Source organism: Chelon labrosus (assembly GCF_963514085.1).
Source record: "Chelon labrosus genome assembly, chromosome: 10".
Taxonomy (NCBI): domain Eukaryota; kingdom Metazoa; phylum Chordata; class Actinopteri; order Mugiliformes; family Mugilidae; genus Chelon; species Chelon labrosus.
This window is the reverse complement of record NC_140360.1, coordinates 14,640,379-14,657,327: the sequence shown is the minus strand read 5'-3', so window position 1 is coordinate 14,657,327 and position 16,949 is coordinate 14,640,379. Positions and strand designations below refer to the sequence as shown.

Genomic DNA, 16,949 nt, shown 5'->3' with positions numbered 1-16,949 from the left:
GGATGCTTTTCATGCGTGTTAGGGCAGCTTGCTGTTGCACTAGCTAATGCTTGAGGCGAAGGATGCTGGTGGCTTCCAGAGGGATATAGACTGTGGGTGGGGTGTGGGGGTAAGATGTTGGGGACCAGCATAAAACAGAGCCGGTAGGTTGCAGGAGGCACTCAGTAGGTCCCAGTAATTGAATAATAAGATTCCTCTGATGCAGATAAAAGGTTTAGAGGTAATTACTGCAGTCTAAATTCTCTCATCCCCCATCCTTGTGAGCTTGTTTCTCTACGCGTGCATGATCCTCAGGGATGTTATGCACTTTGATGTTTATTGTCTCGCAAGTCTTGAGGCAGAAAGTGGCATTTGTGGTTTAAAAAAAAAATAGAGTGGAAAGCTGTGTGGAGGTGGCTGCAAAGCAGGAATAGAAGTCCTCGATGTATACAGCTGCTCTTGTGAATATTAAGCGACAGGGAGACGGTGATGGGCGAAAGGCTGAGTTGGGGAGCTTTTGTCCTTGAGCCTGAAGCCCGTGGATTCATCACTGCACATCAATACGTGTAAGTCAGTGCACTGTAAATGGCGCTGAATGTAGAGTAATGGGTCCAAATAACACACACTCCCAAGTACATCTCATTTAGACTTTAGTGACAGTGAATTGTCCGTGCATCCTTTGTAATGTTTAAAAGATGTTTGCAATTCCAAGTATTTACAGTATACAGTGCATCCAGTTGTGCAAGTAGTCTTCAGGTTAAGTGCATCGTTATTGACACGTGGGGCGTGTGAGCGTCTCTGCATGATCATGTTTTGTTAAGGTTTAGAAGCCAATTATTGACATGAAGGGAGAGGTAAGGCTTTATCTCACATTACTCAAAAACATCCTTCAGAGGCGTCATCCTTGAGAACGTCATGAGGAAAGATGGCATTTCATGCTTTATCTGGCTGACATTTTCGATTCACTTGCTGTTCAACGCATCCATGTTCTCTGAACTCGTCTTATGGGTTTCTATGGTCCTAGGTCCGCTGTTCCATAGAAAGCCCAGAGGGAAATGTGCATGTACAGATGTAAAAGGAAAAAAAAAATGGTGATGACACTCAACACCCTGACAGCGGGAAGCATGTTTCTCAAATATCACACTTGAAAGGCCCCATGAAATACGCACTCGAATGAAGCAGTTATTTCCAGTGGCAGAATGAGGTACACCATACGATACTATAAGGGATGCTTAAAAATGTGATATTAAATCTCACTAAAAACTAAAAGTACAGTATTGGCAACAACATGTACTTGAAGTTAAATAAGTCAACATATTGATTATGCAGAAAAGCCACCATCATTTTTTTTGTATGAATGAATCATATGATTTTAGCCTGATATTGTGTATGTCTCCCTGTGGCTCCAAAACAGTTGTGGCTCATCAGAGAATGTACATGGGCCTTCTGAGGGTGTCCTGTGGTGTCTGGTAACAGGATGTTCTTAGTGGGGGCCTTTGGGTCCTATGGGTTGAGGGGAAGGGTCTCTGTGGATCAGGCTTGTTCCAGTGCATCCCACAGATACTTGATCAGTTTGGGATCTAGTGAATTTGGAGGCCAGGTCAACACCTTGTGCCGTTTTTTCATGTTTTTTTGAGTTGTTCTTAAACCGTTTTTGTGTGTGTGTGTGTGTGTCAGGCTGCATCCTGCTGGGGATGGCTGCTGCCATCAAGGAGTGTCATTGCTATGGGATGGGGGTGCCTGGTCTGGTCTAGGTGGGTGGTACATGTCTAAGTAACATCCACATGAATGAATGCCAGGTCCACAATTTTCCCAGCAGAACACTGTATTGTCATAAGATGGTCAGTGTTATTTACTTCTCCTGTCAGTGGTTTTAATGTTGTGGCTGATTGGTGTATATGCTAATAAAAATGATATTAGCTGCTACTGACAGCCCATTATACAGTATTTAGGGCTGTCAGCAGATTAAATTATTTTATCACAGTTGATCACATAATTTCCATAGTTAATGCATTTAAAAATGTGTTTTAAACGTACATGGAAGGAATATTTTTTACATTTTTATTTTTTATGTTGTATGCATATGGTCAGTTTATTTTATACCAAAATTTGTAAAAAAACAACCTGAATAATTCCACTGAATAAACATGGTACAATATACCTCATTATACAATTGTGGGATGCAAGTAACATAAATTTGAAATACTCAAAGTACTAAACCTCAAAACTGTAGAGCATGTAGATAGCCAAAAATGATTTATACATAACCTATTATACAGCATATAACCTCCAGTAGTCTGGTGGAGGCTTAGATGCAGTCTGGTAGTCCGACAAATGCAGTGATTACAAAACAGCCATTTGCTTCACGCTTAAGATAGCTCCCTCCATTATTTGAAATTTGAGGAAAGGTAATTTTACTTCTAAATATAGTGGCTATAACACTGTAGAAAAATTAACTTTAGATGATTGTATTTCTTCTCCTAAAGGCAACGCTGCACATTTTATCTTAGATAGAAGTTTTGGAGTTGTACTAATAACACAGGTGTTTTCAACTGCGTGCAACTGCAGGCATGACAGAGACATGCATGTGAGCAGTATGTTACCTGTATGTGCGCAGACATGTGAAGAGGAGTTTGTGTGTATGTGTGCTTTCTTGCGTTGAACATGCATAATGGACTGTACTTCATGTCCACGGAGGACAGAGAGAGAAGGAGGGGGAGTAGTGGATAGCATGGAGGAGAGGGGAGCCGGGATGCCAGAGGCTTCGCTCAAAAGAGTCGGGGTTTCATTTTCTGCGCAGGACAGTGATGAGGACAAGGATGCAGAGGGAGGAAGAAGCGGGACGGAGCACGCGAAGGAGAAGACAAACAAGATAGGGCAATAGAGATGGAGGGATGTGAGAAAGCGACTGATCGGGCAGAAAATGTTGTCATCGGCTCATGAATAGAAACAGAGGATGACTGTACTGACATTCAACACCATCTCTGGACCCAGACAGAGATCGCAAGAATGAGGGAGGAGGGGGAGGGAGAGAGATGGAGGTGGGGGGAGATTGCTATCCCATGAGAGGGAGGGGAATAATGGCAAGGTGAAGGGAGGCAGCAAGAGGACTAACCATACTGAAAGCACTGATAGGGGCGCAGGAGGGAAGGAGGGAGTAATCGAGAGAGAGAGAGAGAGAGAGAGAGGGGAGTGGAGAGAAGGAGAGCAGCACAGCAGCCTGAATAGAGTGGAGTGCAGAATAACAGTGGAAGATCAAGCAGGACAAAGAGAGGAGATCTGTCAAAGAAGGAGAAAACCGTCCGGAAAAAGAAAAGACCGGAGTAGATGTGAAGGACGGTGGTTCTGGGAGACGGTGAGGAAGGATAAAATTGAAATTGAGGAAAGTGTTTTTCCCCACTGGGAGCTGTACGCTGAACACGCTGCGAGTCTTTACACGTGTTTGTGCGCCCGTGTCCAGGAGATTCAGGCGAAGACGGAACACCTGTAATTCTGAGATGACCGGTTGTAACAGTTCTTAGCGTGCCTGCGTTGGACTGTCTCTGCAGCATTTTTGCCTACCTGCTCGGTGTTTGACCTTCCTTAGTCAGCAAGCAGAGTGTGACTGCGGAGAGAGAGAGAGAGAGAAAAAAAGAAGAGAAACAAGACGAGGTGGAGAGAGGGATCGCCTACAGAAAAAACATAGAAGGAGAGAGAGAGAGAGAGTGTTAAAGTGGAGTAGCAGCCGAGGGAGTTGTTGCATTGTGATTAGTGTGCCCGTGCGGTCTGCGCTATCCTCGCAATGTGAGACGCGTTCTCTACTGCATCAGGCTTTTCTGGCGGTACAGGGGAAGCCCGAAGACTCGATTTTTCCCAGAAAGCTTGGGCCCTCAATCAACCTGCAGCTCCTTAAACCTGGATGCCATCCAGACTGGTTGACTAGACACCAAGACTCAACGGAAGTAGGCGCAACTTCTTGAAAAGACCTGTTTTTCTGTGGCTACAATTTTTCCATTGACTTTCAAATGTTAGCCTTTTGAATCCTCTGGGGGAAAAAAATTAAAAATGGATACGCCAGATAACCCCCAAGGGTTGCCTGCTCGCGCTCCCAGGCTGGGGGGGGACTCTAAGACCGGGGAAGCTAGAATGGGAGAGGGGATGAGAGACACCCCACTGAGGCTGTCACCTTTCCGTATGCTTCGAGTGCTGGACTCATGCCGTCCTCCAGGAAACCGCATTGGTGAGTCTCATCACCCCGATCCTCCATTTCTACAGGTCCAAGTACAGTATATACTGATCAGATTTTCGTTTTAAACAGTAATTTAAAATTTTTCGGTACTATAAGTAACTCTAAACCTTTTGGGCCATATCAAATATGGTTGTATATAGTTGTATTCCAATTGCATCGGCTCATGTCTGTATATCCTGATTACACTCTGTGCGGCATGAAGTTAAGATCAGTCACACGTCTTAATGTTTATGCGTGTACCTTTATCTCTGGATCGCCTGATCAATCTTTAACTCATCAGAATCTGATTCCCTGGCTGGTTTAATCATGAGAGAAGCAGTGGTGTGCTGGCTCATGTGTGAGTATCTACAGGGATCTCATGAATTCTTTGGAGAAGCGTAGATTCCTACAAGTTCTTCTATTCTTCTCTGTTCTCTATTCATGCTGCTTGGACTGAATTCATACGGTGCAATGTCCTGGGCTTAAAAAGAGTTTGAGAACTCCTTGCCTTACAGTGAAAAAGAAAAGTTCAAAGCCTATTGTAATAATAGTCGGTAATGTGGATGTGGGCAGTGGTTGTGAATTCTACCAGTGCACCCTTGAGCAACTCACTGAAAATCAGCGTCTGGCCTTACCAGCTGAGGGCTTAAGTCCCAGAAATCCCGATATTTCCGCCTCTCTTTGAACTTTTTCTTTGAACATCCTCTCCTCTGGCTTTTCTTTTTTTTTTTTTTAAGTTCTGCTCTCATGTGCTGGAGATGAGTTTGAAATTCACGCTGGGCTGGGTGAGGTAAGAGTAGCCCACTCACTTTTCCAGACGCACTTGCAGGGAGTCAGCAACCCTAACTAGGCCAGCCTGGCTTCACACCGGGAGGCAGTGGTAGCTCTTGACATTTACTGTCTGCTCCTGTATGGAAGTGGAACAGAAAGAACCTGCAGGAGACTGGAGAATAACGTTTAGTGCGAGTGAGACTGCACTATCACAAGTGCCTTGGAGAGACAAATGCACGTACAGCACGTCTTAGTGCCGTGGTATTATTTTGTTTTGGGTCCCAGGTGATGGAATTTTCCCTCCCAGGCCTGCAGGTCATCCTGTCGCATCCACCCACATCTGCGCTCAACAGTTTACACAAACAGACAAGATGAGGACCTTTGAGAAAGTGAGAAGCGCCTGTGGTATAATGAGCATTAAAGTACTCGCTCGTTGTGAGTGTGTGGTCTGGCGTGTGCGTTCTGTCAGTGTGCAGATAACCTGGATCAATTTCCCCCAGACTCGGGTGTCAGTTACCTTGAGTTTAATGTTACGCCATCAGGGTTGTGAGGGTTGATTCCCGATTCCTGAAATGACAAGTGACATCTCAGTTTTCTCACCAAGGTATTACTTCCCTGTATCCTTGTGTCTGGCTTTGATGCCCGCCGGCTTTACATCAGACTTGGAGATGGAAGCGACTGAGGAGTGGTTTACTAAGCATTTTCACAGATGGACTGTGTTTCGCTAATGAGCGTATGCTGTCGCTCTCAACAGATAGACCATCGGATGAATAAAGGCTAAACTTGTCCGCTGAGGTTTTCACAGGTAGTTTGTGTGAACATTTTTGACCCACTTAAAATATTTTTTCTGGCTTCTCCACAGGAGGGCTTTGGAAAGTTTAGTTTCATAGTATGACCTCAATCGGGTTATAATTTTGGGGAAAGTATAGTCGTGGGACGACATATTGACAGCAGCAGCAGCTTCTAGTTGGTTAATTCAGAACTGTTATGGTTCGGCTTAATGGGTGCAGGCAGGGGGCCTGTGTAGTTGCAGAAAGCCGAGTGGGCGATGTGAATTTCTGAAATTAGAAGTGGCATAAAACCAGTGTTATAGCAGAAAATGTTCTCAGCTCCAACAGGGAGATTTAACGTTTTTTCAGTTTAAGTAAGTACATCCTGTAAAACCATAAAAATTAAAATGACATTTTAGAAAATTGAGCTGGTTTTGAATAATTTCTTTTCATATTTTCTGACATTTCTTCACACTATTATTTACTTATTTAATATTAAACACTTTAGGCCTTTGTAAATGCATTTTAAACCACAATTTTATGATTTTTTTCTTCATACTGCTCACTGAGTCTGTATTCCATGTACTTTTCGTCTGCATTTCCGTTCTTCAATCCTAAGAGAGAATCTGTACATCATCTGGGCTTTTTTCAAATCCAAACCCTACTTACGTTAAAAAAAACATACAAACGAATGACCCAGAATAAGCCTCAGATGTTTCACAGCTGACAGACAGATACCTATCTGGCCTTCAGTTGTTATATCTCATGGCCGAGGTGTCACAGTCACTCAGGGGACTTATTTTCCTTTCCACTTCATCACTTCTTCCGACAAATATCACAAAACCACCCTCCCCCCAATCTCCCCCCTATGTGGCTCTGCTCTGCTGATGGTGGCTGTTGTGAGAATAAACAGTAGATGGTATGCAAGGGAAAATGTTAACCCGTGTTGGGAGAGAGCTTCAACGTCTACCGGGCTCTTTAGCCTAGCCCTCCGTACACAAGGCAAACAAGCACGCGCAGATGCTCACACATACTGTATGAGCTGCACATGACCCAGACTCTAGAGCTGAAAGCCAAAGCGAGACCCTTCCCCCACATTTACTCACACACACCATTGAAGGAGGCAGTCCTGTCTGCTGCACCGTGACTCATTAATCAGATGGATTCTGGGGAGGATGGAGGTGTAGGGGGGGGTGGTTGGCAGCCAGAGACGGGAAAGCTCCCATTGCATGGAGGGTGATATTGATCTCTGACTACCTCATCTCACCAATGGCATTTTAGACACACTCGGTTAACACCCCTGCACGGCTGGTGGTACAATCCATCATCTGCGGGGTTGGGACCCCTCTATGGCTTTCCTCAGACGAGTGAATGAAATTTAAGAAGGACAAATTGGTGTGTCTTCTGATGACCCCCATAGAGGGAATGTAACAACAGACGAGGAGAAGAGAGGGAAATGGGATTAGTGTCATTCAGCAAAACAAAAAAAGTTCCAAAACGTGCTTTCTAACAAAGATTAATGCAAAATATTAATACTCAATTTGGACTTGTCTGCCAGTACAATGGTTTCTGATAATAACGGTGTATCTCTGTGTTTTACAGGTATCGTCCATGAAAATGTGAAGATGGGTTCAGATGGGGAGAGTGACCAGGCATCTGGGACGTCCTCCGATGAGGTCCAGAGTCCAGTGAGGGTTCGAATGAGGAACAACCACCATCGGCGCATCTCTAACGAGGTACTGGAAACTGGGATACGAACTCGCCAGACACTCGTGCAACTCAATCCTCAAAACATTTACATGTTTGCTATTATACCACATACTATAAAGGAAATCCTATGTATAGAATTAAGAAGTGTGTCAAATCATAGAGCTTGACTAATAAATTAGGCAAGTTCATTTATCAGCTTTGCCATGTTGCTGACATACTGCCATCGTTGAATGCTGTATGTGGGCTGATAAATCACAAGAAATTGCATAAAAGAAATGCCAAACTAGTACTGAGGCGCTTTAACATAAGCCGTGTTTCCACTGCATTAATTTTCCCCAGGGAGTAGTAGGAACCTTTGGCGTTTTCACTGCAGGAACCAAGATCTAGTTTAGGATCCGGGGAGATTATTTTCCCCCCTAAAAGTCACCGCTCGGAGGGTATTAACTTTCAAAAGGTCGTGACCTTTAGGGTGGAGCTTGTAGCACTTACCATTTCTGATATGTCGAGTACGCATGACCAGTCTCCACTGTTGCTCACTTTACTTTATTAACTTTAAGAAGTAGCATTTTGGGTGTTCGGTATCCACTTTGCTAATAGCTCTCTTTTTTTTTTTCTCAACTGAGTGACCCCATTTTTTTCCAGCAGTTAGTCACAATCAACAGCAGCACAACTTGATTCTCCTCATTGTATAGTCTTCTGCATTACTGCCTCCTGCTGGACTGGAGTTGGCTGTACAGTCCATAGACTGTATATAAATACGGACAATGCGTCCTCACTTCCTTGCATTGGCCAAACTGACACTAGTTTTTCGGAGATATGGGTGGCGACATCTTGCAAGTTTGTAGCCAGAGATCTCTACTTCCACCAGTTACAAAAAATGTCAGATTCACTGAGCAATATGCATGGCAACCAGTCATGATGTCACATCCTGTTTCTATAGGGTCAAATGACTGACTAAAATGAAACAAAATCAGAAAAATGGATGCTGAGTATGCATTAGTATTATATTAACTACCTAAAATGACGGAAATCATCCTCGAAAAGTTATTTGACGTGTACTTTAGTGTTTCAGTTTGGCCCCACTCCCATCCACTAACATGGAGGAGGTGGAGCTTATGACCTATACAGCAGCTCTACATGCTTTGGCTTCAGTTTTTAGGAACTGTTCTGTCCATCTTTATTTAGTCGATGGTTCAGTCACATGCAAAGCTGATGTGTAAAAATAGCTGCTTTTTGTATATCAGCTGACTAATTTGCCTAATTTTTATTGGTCTTCAGGCTGTGGTAAATGCACAAATAACCAACTGTTGTCACACAGTTTATTTCCTCGAAAAACTTTAGTTCCTGGAACTAAAAGTTCTGGGTACTTTAGGTGCAGATGGAGTGTTTATGTTGATAAAAAATGGCAGATATATGGTTTTATACGTTCTAGTATCTGATTTGTCATATTTAGCAATAAGCTAATTTCCACACTAATCATTCGTGCACATGCCACTCATTGCACAACTTGCAGCCATCTAAATATGTCTGTGCAATGTGCAAATGTAGACAACAAAATGGCACACTCGCTATATGCCATGATAGACTGTACTGTGTATGGTACCTATGCTTCACTTTTAATATTCCGTAAGCTGCCTATCTGCATAAGTGCACCTGTCCGTGGACAGATAGAGTTGCTCTTTGTTGCTGTACCACAATCCAAAGTATGTGGTCATGTCTTGGTCAGTCTGTGTGCCTGTTCTGTTTGAAGGAGTTGCAGAGTGATGAGCGCAGCAGTATTACGGGAAGTGCCTCTGGACACACAGCCTCTGACTGCTGCGAAGAGCGGAGGGGACTAATTTAGACCATGTTTACCAGAGAGAGAGAGAGAGAGAGAGAGAGAGAAAGGGATGAAGGGAAAGTGTGGGAGAGCAAAATGCCGGGGTGAAAGAGTAATTATGGATGTTGGAATAATTATTGGTACGACAAAGAAAAGGGAGATGATAAGAGAGGGAAGAGGAAGAAGGAGAGGTGGAGGACAAAGTGATGGCAGGAGAGAAGATAAAAACAATGTTTTCCTCTCCACATCCCTCTATTCACCCCTTCCCCCCATCTGCCTTTCTCCCCTCAGGAATCTGTCCATTCCTCTCTCCTCTGCTCCTGCTTTCCCCGCTCCTCCTCTTTTTTTTTTTTTTTTTTCCTCCTCCTCTTCCCGAGCATGTGGATGGCACTCTACCACGGTGCCAGCCCTCTCTCTTTCTCTGTCAGCGTGTGTGCAGTCATGTGTCAGGTCAGAGACATGCATCGTTGAATGTGCGAGTGCGTACAGAAACGCGTTTAAGGAGGACAATGAGGGAGCTACTAGATCTGTTCTGCATTGTGAGTACGGGAACGCGTGCGTGTCGGCCGTTATTCGGTCTCAGCCAGTGAATGAGGGGGCATGAGTGTCTTTGTGAACTTGTGTCCATTGTTAGACTCCTGAAACAGAGTATGGACAGTGTGGCTGTGTGAAGCTCTGTTGTTTTTGGTCTTCGGGAGTCATTTGTGTTGGGAATGGAGCATAACATGAAACCTATCTGTTGGAAAGTTTAAGACAATGATTTATCTTATACATATTATACGTACAATTCTCTTGAATGCACCTTTAGTGTTGTTGTTGTTGTTGTTGTGTTATATGATGTTTTTTTTTGTCTTCTGCAGCTAGAACAATGTGACAAAGAGTCTTGATTATGGCTTAGTATTATGGCAGAGCGTTATATTTCCACACTGTGCCGATGTATATTTTCAGACTGTGCAGTGTGCCACCGTATTTAGGCACATATGGTGTATATGTAATAGCGCATTTTGTTGTAATGTGAGCCAGAGAGCTCAGATAAAACCATTACAGGCGTAAAATCCCTCTTCTTTGATCTTCAGGCGTACACACACACACACACTACCCTGAACTACCGCTAACGTTCACATGTAAACACACAAATCTTTTCACACATTTCACATCGGGGACACATACATACACACACACACACACACACACAATGTAGGGCTGTGGGACCGGGCCAGCCAGCCACCGCTGCCATGGAAACGATGTGTGATTGGCACCTCGCCGACGAACGTGTTTTACACAGATAGTGTATAGGAGCAGTGCATTGTGGGAAACGAGTCTCGCAAATTGACTCAATAGAAGGTGAGGTACTGCAGCAACGAACCCAAGTATAAGATGACGTTGTTCTCGGCTGGGAATTAAGATTTATTGTCGTCAGTCTGCATCAGTTGGCACAAAAATAGAACGTATCAAACGTGATAAGATGATGAGTCTGTAAGTTTGGGAGCAGTGGCACGCCAACGCTCTCAGACTGCCAACAGTGTATTTTGAATATTAAACTTCTTGGAATTTGTCCCGTCACGTAGCACACAGTCCTCTTTTATGTCGTAAATGATAACTTCCTCTAATAAATCATCAGTCATTCACCGCAACAAATGGCACCTGGAGATAAAAAAAAAGGTGAGAATTTAATGCCAGGAGAAAACTAAGTGCATTTACCAGTCACAAAAGTGTCCGAATAATCAAAGCTAACCAAAGAGACAGAATTTTAGGCCAAATAAGGATTATAAATGAAGGGGGAGTCGCCAAAGAACTGCCAAGAAATATGTTTGTGCTGATGACTGATTAACAGACTATTGTAATTGTTAATGCTTTATATTTGTCATCTCATAGCAGCTTGTCACAACACATTTAAAGGACATATGCATGTGTGTTGATGTTTTTAATATGTACGGAAAACTCTCCTTCAAAAACAACAAATGGTTTCATTTTCCAATTTCATAAACTCACAAAGTCCTCTCTGTCTCCCTGTTTTCTTCTTTTTCAGGACATAAACAAACGCTTGTCTCTCCCAGCTGATATTAGGCTACCGGAGGGCTACTTGGAGAAGTTTGCCATGAACAGCCCTCCCTTTGACAAGCCCATGAGCCGCAGGCTACGACGCGCATCACTGGTCAGTACTCAGTGCTGTTTGTGTTCACGTATTTGCATCTGTGTGCACGTGTGCAAAGCGGCTGAACTGGCCGTGCTGCTCCCCAGCTCTTTGCCCGTTCACCTTTGTCAGTTCAGCTGGGTGTGTGTGTGCTGTCCTTTTTTTGCTTGGCTTTGTTTGGAAACAAAAGTAATATGAACTTTCGGTGCCATTGTGCTCGACTAAAATGGTTGACGAAGACCATTATATCATGTGACACACACACACAGAGCAGCCACTCAAACACAGGCTAATTCTAAACACACACTGAGTTATGCTATAGAGCTCACAATGGCTCAGTAGGGGGATGAATGATAAATTTTGTATTATGTATCCAGGCCAAGAGCATTGTGGGTATGAATCGAGGAGCGGGAGAGAGAGAGGGGGATGATGGGAAAAAAAAAGTAGGGAGATATTCATGAATATGCAGCATGTTCCTTTATGCCTCTTTGTTGCTGAGGTGCTCCTGCTCTTTCACTCAGTTTTTATTTTGCTCACACTCACTCTTTTGTTTCTGCCATCACTTAAATTTTCAAGTCGGCCTTCATGTATGACTGAGAAGGAAAAAAAAAAAGAGAGCAATGCTCTTTGTTTCTCTCGTTCCCCACCTGACACGCTCCCTGTGTTTTAAATTAAATTCAGTCCACTCCACCGATACATTACCTTAAACTAGATTAGCGCAAGCCTCGGCGTTCTACAGGGAAGCATAGAGGATTCGCCCTCCATCAACCATCTTTGCTGTAATTATCGACCGGGGGCCGGCGCGCTGCCTCTAGCTCTCTGCTTGAAGCAATTTAATGACGCAGCTTTTCTGCAGGAGTCTCGCCGAGATGAAAGGAAAGAATCTTTTATAGGGAGAGTAAAAAAAAAAAAAAAAAAGTATATGGCGGAGCGAGAAGAAGAGGGAAGTCTGTAAAGTTGTGTGTGTGTCTCTACACCGTAAATGAGTAGTGGACATTTTCTTACATCTGTCCGCCCATGTGTGTCTTTAGAGTTGTCGAATGCATGTGATGTAATAGATCAATCAATAATTCAGCAGCAGTGTCAGACTCATCTGCTGCGGCTCCTTTCCTGACTAGGATTACGCCACAGGACACCTTGAAGAGAGATGGAGAGCGAGGATGTAAGAGGGAAAAGGCATAAATGACTGGATGCATTATTAACAAAAATGATAAATATGTTAGCAAGGACAAATGGCCAAAGAACTAAAAAGTAACACAATTCTGGTTGAATACCAGGAAAACTTGGTTTTATTATGTGTGTGCCATCTTATTGAGTTTTTAGAATGTGTATACAGCGATATTTTATATTAGAGTGTATTACTTTGCTCATTTTAGTGTCCCATGCAGAAGTATGAAGTTTATTGCAGTATGCTTCAGGCCTACCTTTAACATGACCTAAGCTGGTGCTATTGACTTCATTCCTCATATGTCTTACTCTGCCTGTTAAGATCAGTTTGAGCACCTTTAACCGGAGCTGAAAGAGTTTAATATGTCACAAAAGATCTAATGTGCGTCCACAGTCGGCACTGTGGAGCATATTGACGTAACATCCTCCGTGCTATCAGTGCGGTTGCATCTGTTACCGTAACGTAGAACATGTGTCCGGTGTCCCGTAGCAGATGCGTTACGTTTGGACCCGTGTATTTTGATCAGTGAATCGTTTCCAGTGTAATGCAAGTGAAGTTGGTTGGTGTCAGTTTTCGTTCATGGCTGTCGCCCGTTGATCAATTTTCACAGCAGTCCAGTGAGATTCAGTGTGTGTGGTGCCAAAGAACGAGATGCCGTGTTAATCCTTGAGCGCAACGCTTAATCATGTTATGCTGCGCTGGATTTTTTTGCGAACTTGTTCACCTCCTGAGTGACAGACGAAAAGATATATACATAAAAAAAAGGTTCTGCTAATGTAATCTCTGTAAATATCAGGATATTATGTAATCCAATGGCTTGCGATTGCTGCCAATGCGAACTGAACATTTCCTTCTGCTGCAGTTTCCGATTAAAAGCATTTAAATGGCAAAACAAAACATCATCATGAAGTAGTCACAGATAATACAACCACCACTGTTGTAGAAACGCGTCCGCCAAAACGAGACGGTGGCCATTTTTGGCATGGTTTGACAACGGATCGATTGAAATATTTGGAACTGAAGCAGCAGCCACTGTGAAGCACACCTCCAACTTTTCAGCGTGCAACACAAAATCACACCTCGGTTGCTCTCAGAATAACAGAAACAGGTCTATTATTCCCCGACTTCTGCGTTAAAATACAATAGTTTGTTTAGCTATGCCAATAACTACATCACGTGTTTTGTTCCTCTCCTTTGGATCAAACTGTGCGCGTTGCTATCGGCAGGTTTACATGAAAAACTGCGTAACGTGTTGATTGGTCGACTGATTATAGCTCAGAGGACTGGCAGCTCTTCTTCTTTCCTTCCACCTCCCTCTGCCTGCCACCCCTTCTCTTCACAGAAGGCTGTCATTTTTTCCTCTCCTACTCAGTCCTCTCTGTAAACATGAAGCTTTCTTATAAACAGCACACTGGGAGACCATGATTAATAAGAAATGCGGTCAGTAGTCACGGACTTCTACTCGGCACACATGCTGGTTATGGCTGCGGAAATTTCTCTTCCCACATGTCTCGCTCTTGCTACGAGTCCATCTATCTGTAGTCTCCTCGGTACCTTGTAAAGGCTCGGTCATAGTGCGCATATTGTTTGGTTTTGTGTTGCTTTAATTCGGTCTCTAAAACTTAGTCTGACCTAGTTCTGCTGAGTAAGCTCGCTGGAGCGTTGGGAATGAAATGAACCCTTTGCCATCTAAAGCATACGCAGGCGCACCGCACACACACACACACACACTGGCAAACACACACTTGCAAACACACATACGAAAGGTACTTGGGGAGTACAGTTGCACTCAGAAGAAAGTGGACTGTACGCAATTGGTCTTTCTTTGTTTTAGGGAGACTTCAGTGGTGGAAGAGAAAGTAACATATGCCCATTGTGCATGTTTTGAATGCGCGTGCGTGATCGTGCATGCTTTGCTCGTGATACTAGCTCCGCTGCCAAAAGAGCAGCACAGCTCAGCAACAGCTCCTGACAGCTCCTGTCACAAACACAGCAATGGGAGCAGCCTGTGCGTGTGTGTGTTTGTGTGTGTGTGCACTGAGCATAGACTGTATGCTTCATGTTAAAAAAGCCTAGGTATGGGTCGCTGGGATAGCTCAGTGGGTAGAGCTGGCGACCCATGTGCCGAGGCTGAGTCCTCGATGCAGCAGCCCAGGGTTCGAGTCCGACCTGTGGCTCTTTGCTGCGTGTCATCCCCTCTCTCTCTGCCCCCCTTTCCTGTCCACCTTCAGCTGTCTATCATAAAGGCAACAAAAGCCCACAAAAAAAATATTAAAAAAAAAAAAAAAAAAAAAAGCCTAGGTATATACTTCCTGCGCATATGTTAATGCTCACCCACGTGTCCTCAGTTTGTATTCATGTGTTCCTTCTTTAGCTTTTTTCCATTCTCGATCATTCCGCATCACCACATGCAAAGCTAGTTAATGATTTGTATGCATTAATAAAATAATACATTTATGTCTTTTCGCAAACCGGATTTTGCTCGCACACAGTCGCACGCTGTCTTGTTTCAGCGTAAATGTAAATGTGTCCTCTTGCCGTCTGAGCTTGCGTTGGTTTTTAGGCATGGCTTTAAAGAGATCACATGCTTCATCAGCTAACTTGGTCACTGGAGACCCTCCCCCTCACACACACGTGCACACACACACACACACACACACACATACATGCTTTAGCCTGGCATCAGCGTCAAGGCGGGTATGGCGAATGCAAGATTAAGAGCGATGGGTGCGTTCAGAGAGATGGGCATGGATAAAACATGGCTGAAACCATCCTGACAGAGATAGACAAACAGTGACAAACAAAGAGAGATCAACTCTGGCAGGCCTGTAAGTATCACAGTGTGACATAGCCACATCCATCTATAATTCATGACCCTGAGACCCAGGGGCCACATACATTATACAACTAAGCCTTTATTAACTGTATTCAGGATTAATTCAGGGACAGAGATGTGAAGTATGCCCGCTGGATATCTGTTTTCATATGAATACGTAATGCATGTTTTGCCACACTTGGTTGTCTTTGCTGTACCGACTTCCTGCAGTGATGTGCAAATGACGACGACTTCACTTTGTAGCGTTAAAGAAACAAAGAGGAAGGAATCACATTTTCAATTCAGGCAAAGTGTTAAATGAAAGAGACAACTAGCTCTGCCAGTGTCAAGAGCTCTGATTAAAGTTGCACCAAAAGATGCATGTAAGTTATAGAGTTGGGCCACGTTCAGTGTCTTTTATTCACACGGTGTGTGGGTGCACCTGCATTTATGTTAAATCTCCTGAGAAAAATGTGATGATGTCTGCACAACTTGAAGAATTGCACTCAAACATCAAATAATGCCAGCCACGTCATTGGCGCGCAGCTGTGTCGTATGTGCAGCGCTCGTGATGCTGTGCTGGGCCAGCAGGTATTTCACACTGATGTTCCTTCAGAGACAGTTTAGATGGCCGACGTGAAGAGCGCAGGGGACACCACGCCCTGTCGTACCCTTTCAGCAAGCGAGATAAGTTTGTCGAGCAAATATTTTAAACATATCCGCTGTAGTCAGGTGGTAGCCGTCATCTCTCAACTCCAGCTCCATTCTCATGTCTCAATTTACAAGTGCAACACGCACTCGTGGTCCAGATATCCATTATATTCAGTCTGGATATCTGCTGGCTCCACCGGAAGCTCTGGAACATCGACCGTTGATCAAAGTCCCAAAGTCGTAAGATGATAGCAGATGTTTTCCCGGATAGACTCCATATGTGCAGAGGCTGTTGCTCTGTATAAGTGTGCCAGAGATATTAAATAATAATAAACCAAGCTAATGTTTAACACAACCACACGTCAAGAAGGCTCTGGGTTCAAAGTCCAAAGATGTGCTTGTTTGGTTAATTGGTGATTCCAAATTGTCTGTAGGTGTGAATGTGAGTGTGAATGGTTGTTTGCTTTTCTGTGTCAGCCCTGTGGTGAACTGGCTACCTCTCACCCAATGACGGCTGTAATAGGCCCTTCCCGCAACCCTCTAGATGATAAGCGCCAATAGATAATGGCTGGATAATCAGGCAGAGGATGAAATAATGGCAGTTGATTCAGACCCCTGCAGTTGTAGGCCAGATGTATAACATAGCTAAACTGGAGTTTAGAGAACTGGATTCAAGAGATAGTTAGCTCCAGTTACCTAACATCAGGCTGGACCAAAAATAAATGCAAACAGGTCTAATGATGCTCCGTAATATTACTGCTTCCTCAACTTTCTTCTTTCTGTCAACTGCAGTCTGAAATCGGCTTTGGGAAACTTGAGACCTACATCAAACTGGACAAACTAGGGGAGGTGAGAACAGTACAGAAAATCAAACAAAAAAAAAAAAAAATACATCATTCACTTTGCTTTATTTCACAAATGCTTT

The 16,949-nt window shown here is 43.8% G+C and overlaps 1 protein-coding gene across 1 annotated transcript in view; it reads left to right on the top strand.

The window, feature by feature from the left end:
- Positions 1-16,949, top strand: part of LOC311494422 (cyclin-dependent kinase 17-like) — a 39,902-nt gene that overhangs the window by 12,797 nt on the left and 10,156 nt on the right. Inside the window, exons 3-5 of the mRNA XM_084553468.1 lie at positions 7,330-7,463; positions 11,286-11,411; positions 16,817-16,873. Coding sequence (XP_084409594.1) covers positions 7,330-7,463; positions 11,286-11,411; positions 16,817-16,873 — 317 coding nt within the window. The remainder of the gene's footprint in view (positions 1-7,329; positions 7,464-11,285; positions 11,412-16,816; positions 16,874-16,949) is intronic.